The following is an 11,458-nucleotide window of genomic DNA, read 5'->3' as shown; positions in this document are numbered from 1 at the left end:
GGAACCATGCTCAGCGCCCCTCCCCCCACCCCAGAGCTTTCACACTTGGAAAAGGCCTTTCTCTGGGACTTTCCAGGAGCAGAGCGCTGGGAGTCCTGGACTTGCCTGCAGCGCAATCCTAGAAGGCCGGTGGTGTCAGGACTGGCCTCCTGGGGGGGTGGGGCCGGAGGGGTGAACTTTGTGGCCTTCCGGGTCCAGGTTCGGAACCAGGTGAGGGCACCCCCCGCCTCAGGGAGTTCGCCCGTGAACCCCTTCTCTCCACTCATTGGCAGGCATCTCCCGGTGTGGGTTTTCTGCCGCCAAGCTGCCCGTCCTGCCTGTGCCCCGTGTCCCCACCTGTCCCTTAGACGTTTTCTTTCTGCTCACCCCGGGGGTTTCCTCTCCTCTTCCGTACAGATCTCCATCCGTCCTCGGAGCTCGGGAATGTCCGGAATTCTGTCAGGCCTGAGGTTCATGTTTAGGCGTGTTGCATCAGGACCTTCTTGACTGGGGGTGATTTGCTCTCACAACTGGAAACGGACAAGGAAAACCTTCTGAACAAAGAAATGCAATTATTACCTGGTTCGTTGTCGGGAAGCCACAACTACCCAAGTAAGGAGCTGGCTTCCGTCACGTGGAAGCTGGTGTTCGCCAACGCGCGTCAGGGGGATGGGCCCCAGACCTGGAAGGCGACACAACCAGGGGAAAAGTGCTCCCTGTTTCTCAAAAAGCTAAGAAAGTTAGAAGATAAAATACAGTAAAACCTTGGGTTGTGAGGAACTTGTTCTGCAAGATGAGCCAACATTTCTAATAAATTTTAACTTGATAAATGAGCGATGTCTCGCAATAGGGTCACAAGTGGCACCGAACATCACATGATCACAACGGAGCCAATGGTTCTTCCCTCTCTCTCTCTGTCTCTGAGGGACTGTTACGAATGCAATGTCACATTTCCGCGAAATCCTCAAAAGGAGGCGAAAGCGAGTGTCATTGGATAGGTTCCTTGTTAAAGTTGCACCAAAAGGGGCACCTGGGTGGCTCAGTCGGTTAGGCATCCACCTTCGGCTCAGGTCACGATCTCATGGTTTGGGGGTTCAAGCCCCGCTTCGGGCTCTGTGCTGACAGCTCGGAGCCTGGAGCCTGCTTCGGATTCTGTGTCTCCCACTCTCTCTGCCCCTCCTGCGCTCATAATCTCTCAAAAATAAACAAACATTAAAAAATAAAAATTAAAAAAAATAAAGTGGCACAAAAAGAAAGATCCCATTGAGCCAATAGGTGGCAGTCGTCCTACACAGTAACCCTCCTCTGTCTTGTCTCCCTCACACCAGGCACAAAGGTTTTCAAAGGCAAGTGCAGGTTATTTTTCTATTTTGTATTATGTTACAGTATCGTAATCATTTTTATACCAATGTTTTTGGGCTGTGGAATCAATCATCTGAGTTTCCATCATTTCTTATGGGGACACTCGCTTTGGATTACATGCATGTTTTTGGAACAAGTTATGCTTGCAAACCAAGGTTTAACTGTGTCAAACACACGTAAACTTGCAGTGTATGTGATGTGGTGCGGGACAGAGCTCAGACACCCGCTTACCATCCACACGGCTCAGGGACTAGCCGCCACCCAAAAACCCGAGCCCACGTGGCCTCGCCTGCCCGAGGAACCGTTCTTTCGTCTCTGTCTCGTTTTACTGCATTGATATTTCCAAACAACTTGCTGTTCAGTTCTGCGCTTTATAATAATGACCTCCTGTGACCGACTGACTTCGCTCAGCGTTCTGAGATGCGCAGGTGGTGGTGAGGGTCTGTCCACTGTTGATGCACATTTGAGTTATTTCCAACTTTTCTGACAGTCCGCGTGCTAAACGTCGCTGCACGTGGCTTTCTGGGCACCCACACAAAAGTTCTGTAAGATATTTTAATAAGTGAAATTTCTACATGAGCACGACAGGGCACATCTTTAACTTGCTAGGACGGGCTATTTTTGCTGCCGAACGGATAGATAGCTTTTTAAAATTGCATATTGTTACCAGCACATCAAACCCAATGGGCTTCTGTCCCTGTGGTAAAATCGACATGGTGTTGATTACTTCAGCCGTCGGAAGTGCACGATTCAGCGGCATTAAGTACCCACGACGCTGTGTACCCACCACCGCGATCTACACCCCTAACCTGGTTACCCTGCCCGTCAGAAACGCTGCACCCGTGAAGGTCTCCCGTCCCCGCCCCTGGTAACCTCCACTCTGCTGTTCTGTCTGCGCGCCGCACAGCAGCCGGCAGGGCCACTGCTTCTCTGGCTTCTCTCACTCGGCACCGTTTCCGCAGTGTGGCGGCGGGCGTGGGGGCTCGTTCCTCTTTCGGCCGAGTAGCATTTCGTCGTGTGGCTACACCACGTCTCGTGGATCTGTTCATCTGGTGAGACTCCCGGGGCATGTCCGCCGGCGGCCACCGCGAACGATGCTGCCCCGTGCCTCCACGCACCTGCTTGATTCCGCATACACAGCTCAGTGAACTCCGCCGACCTTCAACGTGACAACGGGCTGCATCCTCGCTGACGCCTTACCTGGGACTGTTGTCAGATGCCACGGAGACAGCAGCATCGCCTGCTATACGCCCAGGAGGGGTTTCCCATTCCAGGCCGTGCGCACACGTTACTCCCGGCCTCGCTCCAGATGGCGCCGAGGGGAAACCCCGAGGGCGGGGGCGGGGGGGGGGGGCACTGGCCACACGGAGCCCTAGGGCACAGCGCTGCTACGGTTTGGGGAGATATTCTGCATCGGCTTTAGAAAATTCTATTGTATTCCTTACTTGCGGATGTTGGATTTTGGCAAATATTTCTGCAGCTGTTAAGATAATAATATCTGTTATTGTGAGAAATGATAGCCGTTTTAAGCCACATCGGCCTTCCTGAAACAACCCGGTCTGGTCACGCTCCACGACGTTTCCCCGCCGCGCTGGACGCGGCCTGTCGCTATTCCGTCCGGCAGCAGGGGGCGCTGGCTGTGGCGCTGACATCACAGCTCTACTAGCTCATAGAAGGTGAGCTGGTTCTTCTTTCCAGTGTCTGAGTCCACACAAGACTAGAATTTTCTGTTTCTTGAACTCACACTACCTGACTTGAATTCTTTGGGGACACACTCTGTGCAGCAGTGACAGGGTCTTTGGGCGGCGCCCTCTCGTGCTGGCTTCACCACCTGCCCTTTCTCCTAAAACCCGCCTCATACGCGCTCACAGCCACTGGCTCGCTGCGCTGTCTTTTCCTCCGACGACCTGCTGTCACCTTCCCTCTGCATCCATAACAGTTTACCGGCTCCTTCCCTTTTCCTGGACGCTATTGTCACACGATGCCAGCTTTAACAATCCGTTTTTCCTTTTTAAAATTTTATTATAGAGAGAGTACAAGGGGGATGGAGGGGCTGAGAGAGGGGGAGAAAGAGAGAGCGAGAGAGAGAGATGGGGAGGGAATTTCAAGCAGGTTCCACGCTCAGCACAGAGTCCGATGCGGGGCTCGATCCCACGCCCCTGGGACCAGGACCTGAGCTGAAATCAAGAGTCGGGCACTCAGCTGACCAAGCTGAGCCCAGAAGCCACAACAGTCCTTTCAAACACCCAACTTCTGCCTGTGTAATTCTCTCGACAGCCGCCACTCCCACTGGTTTTGATACTTTCGGGCGTGTTACTTGCCCCCTTCTGCTGCTGTTCCTATGAAGCCGGAGGCCCAGCCAGCCGACTCCTAGCTCGCTCCGCTGGCGTCCCCATTGCTGGCTGAAGTGGCTCCCAGAGGTTCTGGCAGGTCCTGTTTCAGCTTCCTAGAGGCTGGAGGACTTTATAACTTTCATTATGTACTTTTTTTGAGTCAGGTTATTGAGAGGGTTTTTTCCCTAGGATATGAGTTTCTATGCGGGCTCTGTGCTGACAGCTCAGAGCCTGGAGCCTGTTTCAGATTCTGTGTCTCCCTCTCTCTCTGCCCCTCCCCTGTTCATGCTCTGTCTCTCTGTCTCAAAAATAAATAAACGTTAAAAAAAAAAATTTAAAAAACGTTTCCAAGTCTATTTTTTTAAGTGTTTTTCTGTTGTTGTTCTCCAGGCTGATGCTGTTGAAATCAGCCGCGGTCCTACCGGGAGGGGCCCCAAGGGCCAGCGGCACGGGCACCGCTCACGCGCGGGAGCTAACATCTACCTCGCTAAGAACACAACACGTGATGGGAAGCTCTACGCCCAACGTGGGCTGAACCCAGGACCCTGAGATGGAGAGCGGCACAATCTACCATCTACCGCCTGAGCCAGCCAGGCGCGCTAAGGGCTGACATTCTCACAACAGTTAGGGGGCGCCGGCCCTGCGCTCGGGACGCCCCGTCCTAACTCACTGGATCAGGTGAAGCACCATCGGCATCCCTGTGCTGTCCCTGAGGAAACCGAGGCAGCACAAGGAGGTTAAGTGATGTGCCCAAGGTCTCCTATCTCCACGGTGCCAGTGCCGGCTCAGGACGGCAGCCCCGAGGCCGAGAGCCCGAGCCCTTCACCACTCGCTTCCTCTCCAGAAATCAAAGCCAGAGAGGGGCGCCTGGGTGGCTCAGTCGGTTAAGCGTCCGACTTCAGCTCAGGTCATGATCTCACAGTTCGTGGGTTCGAGCCTTGCATCGGGCTCTGTGCTGACAGCTCAGAGTCTGGAACCTGCTTCGGATTCTGTGTCTCCCTCTCTCTCTGTTCCTCCCCTGCTCATGCTCTGTCTCTCTCCTTCAAAATAAATAAAAACATTAAAAAAAAATTAAAAAAAAGAAATCAAAGCCAGAGAATCAGAGTATGTTTCTTTACGGACACCCACCTGCCTGCTGCTGGAGAGGCCGGGGCAAGCCTGCCGTCCTTGGGGCTGTGGGGGCGCCTATCCGGCACGGCCAGGAAGAGGGGATTTGCCAGAATGGTCTCCACCTGTCGATTCCCCTTCTGGGGATCTGTCCTGCTGACCCTAAATGCAGACGAGATATTTATCTCAGCGTGATTTATAATGCCCTAAATCAGAAACAGCCTACGTGCCCTTCTTAGGAAACCGTTAACCCTTCTCGTCAACGCACCATTAGGCAGCGGTACAAGTCAGGTGTGCTAGTGGCTGCGGCCTTCAGGATAACAGAGAAAGCGGCGGTTTCGCTCCCTCGTACGTCACGTGTTGTAACGTACACGTTATGTAACGACACGTTACGTATTAACATACATATCCCGGAGTGTTATAATACTGTAGTAAATAAAAACCCAACTAAACTGAAGTGGCCTCAGACACCCTTGGACGTGCGTGGGCGCTGCCATGGCCATGGCTGACGTCCGTGTGTCCACACCCTGCCTTCCAGTACATCAAGATGGGCTCCCCCCCCCAAAGATTCTTTCCACCTTCTGCGCCCAGCTTCCCCTGCCAGCACCCAGTTCTGAAGGGCTGCGACATGCACCGACGGGTGGCCCTCACACACTTTCCATCCAGAACAGGCTCAAACTGGCTGCTGCCGGTCTCTGTAAATAAAGCTTCGCTGGCACACGTTCACGCCTGTGTTGTCTGTGAGTGAGGCCGCATGTCACAGCTGAGCTGAGTGCACACAGAGCCCGTGGGGCCCCACAGCCAAGCACAGTTACTACCCGGCCCTCAACAGAAAACACCCGCCGGCCTTGCTCTGGCTTCAGGACAGACCGACACTCAAGCGATTTGCTTCCTTGCTCTCAGCACACATACGTGTCTTACTTGTCTGTCTGTTTCTTTGAACTTGAGAGCGTACTCAAGGCATCATGACCCCGTGCCCCTGAAACCTTAGCGCACACCTTTTACAAGGACGACGTCTGAGATGGGCCACGAGCCACACCAACACGGGGAGCCTTGAAACCGAGGGCACTGCCGCCCAGTGGACAGCGTGGACACAGGTCTCACAGACGTCCCATGCGTGTCCTTTGCAGCTGCCCTTCCAGCCCAGGCTCATACGCCGTGTCTCCCCTCTACATCCTGGTCCCACCAGGGGCGAGTGTGGGAGGGCCTGCTGCGTGGGGGCTCAGCTCAGGCAGGGGTGTGTACAACATCATAGCACAAACACCTAACCTGGAGAAACCTTCCCTCCACGAGCACCCGCGCTCTGGCGTCTGGGACCACCTGTCTGGGAAACGCGTCTGCATCCGAATTCAGGACCTTCCTCCAGGACAGAATCCCCATTTTGGGGGTCCAAATAGCTGCAAGTGTAGATATCAACGTTTTCCTAGTAAAAAGCTGTATTACCGCCTGGCCGACAGTCACCTCACTCCCCCTGTGCTGTCAAGAAATCCTGGGACAAACCGCACCCCGCTCTGCAGAGCATGGAACCCCATCCAGACCATTCCTGGAGGAAAACGGAGGGTGGGCACAGCATGTGGACTTGGCCGGGGGATAAGATGGAACTTGGAGGGCAGGCATTAAGAAGTGAAACTAACCTGGAGAGCTGATCCCCGGAGGGCAGGGCACACACACTGCCTCATGTCTGAAGACCCCCACGGCAGATGCAGGCTGGCTCGAAGCTGCCCTCACATCCTTGGGGCCCCCACCACGCGTCCAGGGCAGGAATCTCCCATGGTGGCAGCATCTAGGTCCTGAGTGGTCCATCTGGGTGAGTCGGGCTGCTCACCCGGGGTTGGGGGCTGGGCCAGGGGGTCCAGTTCCTGGGGATGCAGTGGGGGAAGGGGAAGCTGAGTCCCAGGACTGGTGCTCCAGCCCAAGGAGGGAAGCCAGACACAAACCACAGGACTGTCACCACGGCCAGCCGAGCGGGGACAGCAGGTGTCTGGTGCAGCGCCGTGGGGACCTGACCGCAGGCCTCCTGCCAGGCTGTGCGGGGATGGGCTCGGGACCCAGCAGGTCAGCAGTCTGCAGCCTGAAGTCTTCGAAGGAGCAGGTGAAAAGGCAGAGACCAGAGCGGGTGCCGCAGGGAGGCCGCAGGGGGAGGTGCTGGGCCGCTCGCAAGCTCCAGCTGTCCCTCCCGCCCAGACGGCCGTGACACAATCACACTCACCGTCTCTGGTGCCGCAGCTGCACGCGTCTCCCATGTTATCACGGTGTCTCGACCTGGAGATGGCCTGTACCCCGCTCCAGCACGCGTGTACCGGGCTGGGCTGACCGTCCCGCTGGTGGTGGGGACCCACAACCACAGGTGCACTGAGCGCACGGCCCGCGGGCCCCCGGCCTCCATCAGACGTGGGATGGGGGACGGCGGGACAGGCCCGCGCTGGATGGTTCTCACGGGCGCGAACGCCGACTCTCGGCAGACGGCTTCCCCACGCTCAGTGCTTCTTCCGCGGGTGGCGTTTCCGATGGCGAATGAGACATGAGCTGTAGGCGAAGGCTTTCCCGCATTCCTTGCATTCGTACGGCTTCTCCCCAGTGTGCGTTTTCTGATGTTTTAGGAGATTCGAACTGCAGTTAAAGGCCTTCCCACATTCACTGCATTTAAAGGGCTTCTCTCCGGTGTGGATTCTCTGGTGCTTGGTGACGTCAGAGCTGTGCCTGAACAGCTTCCCACACCGATCACATTTGAAGGGCTTCTCTCCAGTGTGAACCCGCTGGTGGCGGAGGTGGTCTGTCTTATGCTTAAAGATGCGTCCACACTCGCTGCACCCATAGGGCTTCTTTCTCTGAAAAGGGATGAACACGGGAACCCCTCGAAGTCATCTTTAAACGAAGCATCGAAGGCATCAAATAAATGTTCCTCATCCTCAGGACTCGGGCCGGGTTCCTTGCCGTGCTTTTTTGCCAACGTGGACCTCTTGCTTGGCCTTTCCTCCCCAGACGACGCTTTCTCTCCTTTGGGTGTGTCCTTCAGTGAATGCACTTCCTCCTCTGGGGTCTGGGCCTTCCTTCCACCCACGGGCTTTTCCATGTCCTTTGTTCCCAGGAGGAGGGGCCACGGAAAGCCGGGAAGGGCTACTGGGGAAGGCCGGGCCGGATTCTCCACTTCTGCAGAAAGCTCGTTCTTTACACACAGCTTTTCATCTGTCTGAGCTCGTACCGAAGGCTCTGGAACGGAACGTCTGCACCAGAGAGAGACTCCACTGACCCCTGTGCTGGTGGAGAAGCCACACCAGGACTGTTAGATCGCACCAGCGTCCGGGAAGAGCACAGCTGGGGACTCCCGTGGCACAGAATCACTAAGGGACGGATGGGGGCGGGGCGCGCTGGGGAATTTGGCCCTCTCCCTTCCCCGCTTGTGTGTTCGTTCCCCTTGGACGTCTCCCGAGCCTCTCAAACTGGACGTGACCAAACGGGACGCTCGCTCTAACCCTCTCCCTGGGGCGGTGCCTCCGGGCCTGTGTCTGGTAGGATCTGACGCGTACCACGACCGGCAATCCCATGTGGTCCCCAAGTCGGGAGTTTCCCCCACCATTTTCTCCCTCCCATCTCCACTTCCTGTATTTGGGACCAGACGATGTGCTTTGGGGGTTCTAGGCTAAGAGGTGGCACGTGCCTGTCAGTTCGAGCCCGGAGTCTGAGATGGATCAAACTTGGGGCTGGCTCCCTAGTGGGCGCCCTGCCCTCCCCCCCATGGTCTGTCTCCACAGAGCAGCCAGTGAACCCCCTACCCCGCGCCTGCCCCGGTGTCCCTCATACTTACAAGCCCTATACGCGCCTGACCGGGCCCATCCCTCGGCCCTCTCCTCACTCGCGTCCTCATGTCCAGCTTTCTTCAGACTCCTCGACCATACCCAGCGCTTCCCGCCTCAGTGTCGGGCTGATTCCAGAAACAGGCCAAGCGCAGGTTTTTGCGGGGCCGGCCCCTCACTTCATTCGGAGCTCTGCTCCAAGGGCCCTGCCCAGAGAGGCCTCCCGGACTCAACCAGTGCCTCAACCAGTGCCCCCCAACTCCCTCTTCCCTAACCCGGCCCCAGACTTCCTTGCAGCACTTCACCAGAGCGAACTCCTCCGAGAGCCAAAGCCCAGGCAACTATCACCCAGACCTTGCTCACGCTGTCATGTCTGAAACACCTGACGGACCCTGTCCCTAACTCCCTCTAACAGCATCCCAATTTCGCCACGAATTCAAACAGGGTTCCCACAGCCCAGGTGTTCGCAGAAGCAGCACCTGCACGCCTCATCTCGTTTGCTGCCATCCCTCTCCTGTCTCTTTTCTGTCTCATCCGTCAGCTTCCTGGACCTGCCTCTTCTCTCAGCGCTGATGGAATTCTAGCAAAAAGCCTTGACAGACTGCAGGCTCTTTAACTGTTGGTGGAAGATACTCCACGAGATTAAGGCCCTTTTTTTTTTTTTTTTTTTTTAAAGAAAAAGCTCCAAAGGCAGGTCCTGTTTTAATTTTCCAATATTCCTTGCAGACCTTCCTTGTTAAGACCTTCTTAACAAAGGTATCTCATGACCTGTGACGACTACCCGTACCTACTAGGAGGCCCATAACCCTGACAAGCTGTCCTACCCCCAAATGGGATGCCCTACACGATAATACTCCAGGTGCTGTATTTTTCTTTGAAACTTCCTTTCCATCATCTACTTACCATCCTTTTAATCTGTGTGTCTATCCAACTCTGTGCGTGAAAACACAGGTTTTTTAAGTAAGCTCCATGCCCAACGTGGGGCTTGAACTCAACACCCCAAGATGCTCTACTGACTAAGCCAGCCAGGCACCCCCAAGTGATGTATGTTTTAAGGCATAAATACTCTGAATTCTCTTTAAGCCTTTCCTCTTCTCCCCCATGCAGAGGCAATACATAAGACGACTGTAGAAACTTCCCATCCTGATAAGGAGTTTGAGAATCTAGTTTCTTCTAAATAAAAATGTTTAGGGGCGCCTGGGTGGCTCAGTAGGTTGAGCGTCCGACTTTGGTTCAGGTCACGATCTCGCGGTTCATGAGTTCGAGCCCTGAGAGCGGCTGGCTGCTGTCAGCGCAGAAGCCGCTTCAGAATCTCTGTCTCCCTCTCTCTCTGCCCCTCCCCCGCTCATGCCCTCTCAAAGATAAACTTAAAAAACAACAACAAAAAGAAATACCCTAAGAATTAACATTAAAAAACAATGTTTACTTACACTTGATTGGGATTCAGGCCTATGTGGCCCCAAAGGCTCTACTGGAGGTAGCTTCTGGGAGGCTGTTCTGAGCATCAGGTGGGAGCCTGAATCACAGGTAAAGGCAGCTCATCTGGGCTGAGGGGAGCATGTAGAAGTAAGAGGGGACCCCTGCTGGAGAGGGCAGGTGGACGGAGGGCAGAGGACCGAGGGCAGAGGATCGCCGCACCAGGCAAGGAGGCTGGAGTCTAGCTTCAGTGGGAACCTGAAGAAAACCAAGAACCAACATGAAATGAAGACCCACCCAGCGGAGGGCCTGCGTGGGGTTTCTCTGTGCTCCGGTCTCCTGCCAGGACTGCCACCGGGGCAGCAGCTTCCCTGAGATGTGGCTACTTGCGGGCAAGGGTCATGGCTTTTTCACCCCCGAATCCCTGGTTACTGGGCAGGAGCCAGCACATGCCGGTGCCCAGGAAACATTCTAGATAATCGACTTGTCTGCCTCAGTCGAGCTGGCAGGTGCTTGAGGGCAGCAACGGTATTTACCCACTTCTCTAAGTGCACAGCACACCAAGTTATTAAATAGTTAAAAACGGGGTAGACCAGAGGTTCTGGCCCCTCACTTCACAGGCCTGTGGACACGAGTGCCCGCTGCAGCCGCACAGACCACTCAATCCACCTGGCCGGAGCAGGGGCGCCGGGCCCAAGGGCTGGTGCCCGCCGTGCAACGTCGGGGCAGCTCTTTTACTCTCTGGGCCGGGCCCCTTGTGCCACAAAGCGTTGGGGAGCCACCGCAGCCGGGGCCCCCGGAAGCCCCGCTCACCCTGGCCCCGTCCCCCTGCCTTCAGAAGCCGGGGTCTCGGGGGGGCGGGGGGTCTGCATCACTAGCGGGTCTGGGATCCAAGGGCAAACGTGCACCCCAACAGTCCGCTGGGCCCCCCGCGGGCCAGCAGCCACGGGCCGTGCCGAGGAGCGGGAAAGGGACCCCGAGGGGGCAGCACGACGCACCCCCGCCAACGACAGGGCCTCGCCAGCCAAGTGTGCAGGGCCCTGGGCCGCCGCCTTCACCTCGATCCGCACGGAGCTGGTCCTCGCCCTCCTCCCCGCGGCGCCCGGGAGCCCAGGGAACCCGCAATCCCCGGCTGGAGGACGGGGCGAGCGCGCCCCCCGCAAGGGGCCCGGGAACGACGTCTCCCGCGCCGGGCCCCGCCGCGCGCCAGTCTTCCCGCGCCGGGCGACCGGGCCCGCCCGGCCCAGCAGCCGGCCTCGGCGCCGACCGGAAGAGCCCGCCCCTTCCGGCGCCGCTCTAGGAGGAGCCCCCCCAGGCCTCTCAGTGGTACTCCGTGGACGGCCCCGCCCCCAGCTCCTGGTGCCCTTTCCTGGGAGGGCCTGCTCGTCCGCCCGCCGTCCGCGCCCGTCCGTGCTCTCACCTCTGCGCCCCCTCCCTCGCGCCCGCCCCTCCCTCACTCCATCCTCC

At 56.8% G+C, this 11,458-nt stretch overlaps 1 protein-coding gene across 1 annotated transcript; it reads right to left on the bottom strand.

Annotated features, from left to right (window-relative positions):
- Positions 1–371: 371 nt before the first annotated feature.
- Positions 372–11,182, bottom strand: ZFP41 (ZFP41 zinc finger protein). The gene is given in 8 exon segments (XM_042923289.1): positions 372–509; positions 1,573–1,884; positions 4,803–4,943; positions 6,416–7,632; positions 7,635–8,038; positions 8,587–8,703; positions 10,006–10,249; positions 11,050–11,182. Coding segments are annotated over 2 exon segments (594 nt in total). The 5' UTR covers positions 7,855–8,038; positions 8,587–8,703; positions 10,006–10,249; positions 11,050–11,182; the 3' UTR covers positions 372–509; positions 1,573–1,884; positions 4,803–4,943; positions 6,416–7,258.
- Between the last annotated feature and the right edge of the window lie 276 nt (positions 11,183–11,458).

The sequence above is a fragment of the Panthera leo genome, chromosome F2 (genome assembly GCF_018350215.1).
Source record: "Panthera leo isolate Ple1 chromosome F2, P.leo_Ple1_pat1.1, whole genome shotgun sequence".
Taxonomy (NCBI): domain Eukaryota; kingdom Metazoa; phylum Chordata; class Mammalia; order Carnivora; family Felidae; genus Panthera; species Panthera leo.
Note: the sequence above shows the minus strand (reverse complement) of the source record. Positions and strands in the feature narration are given on the sequence as shown.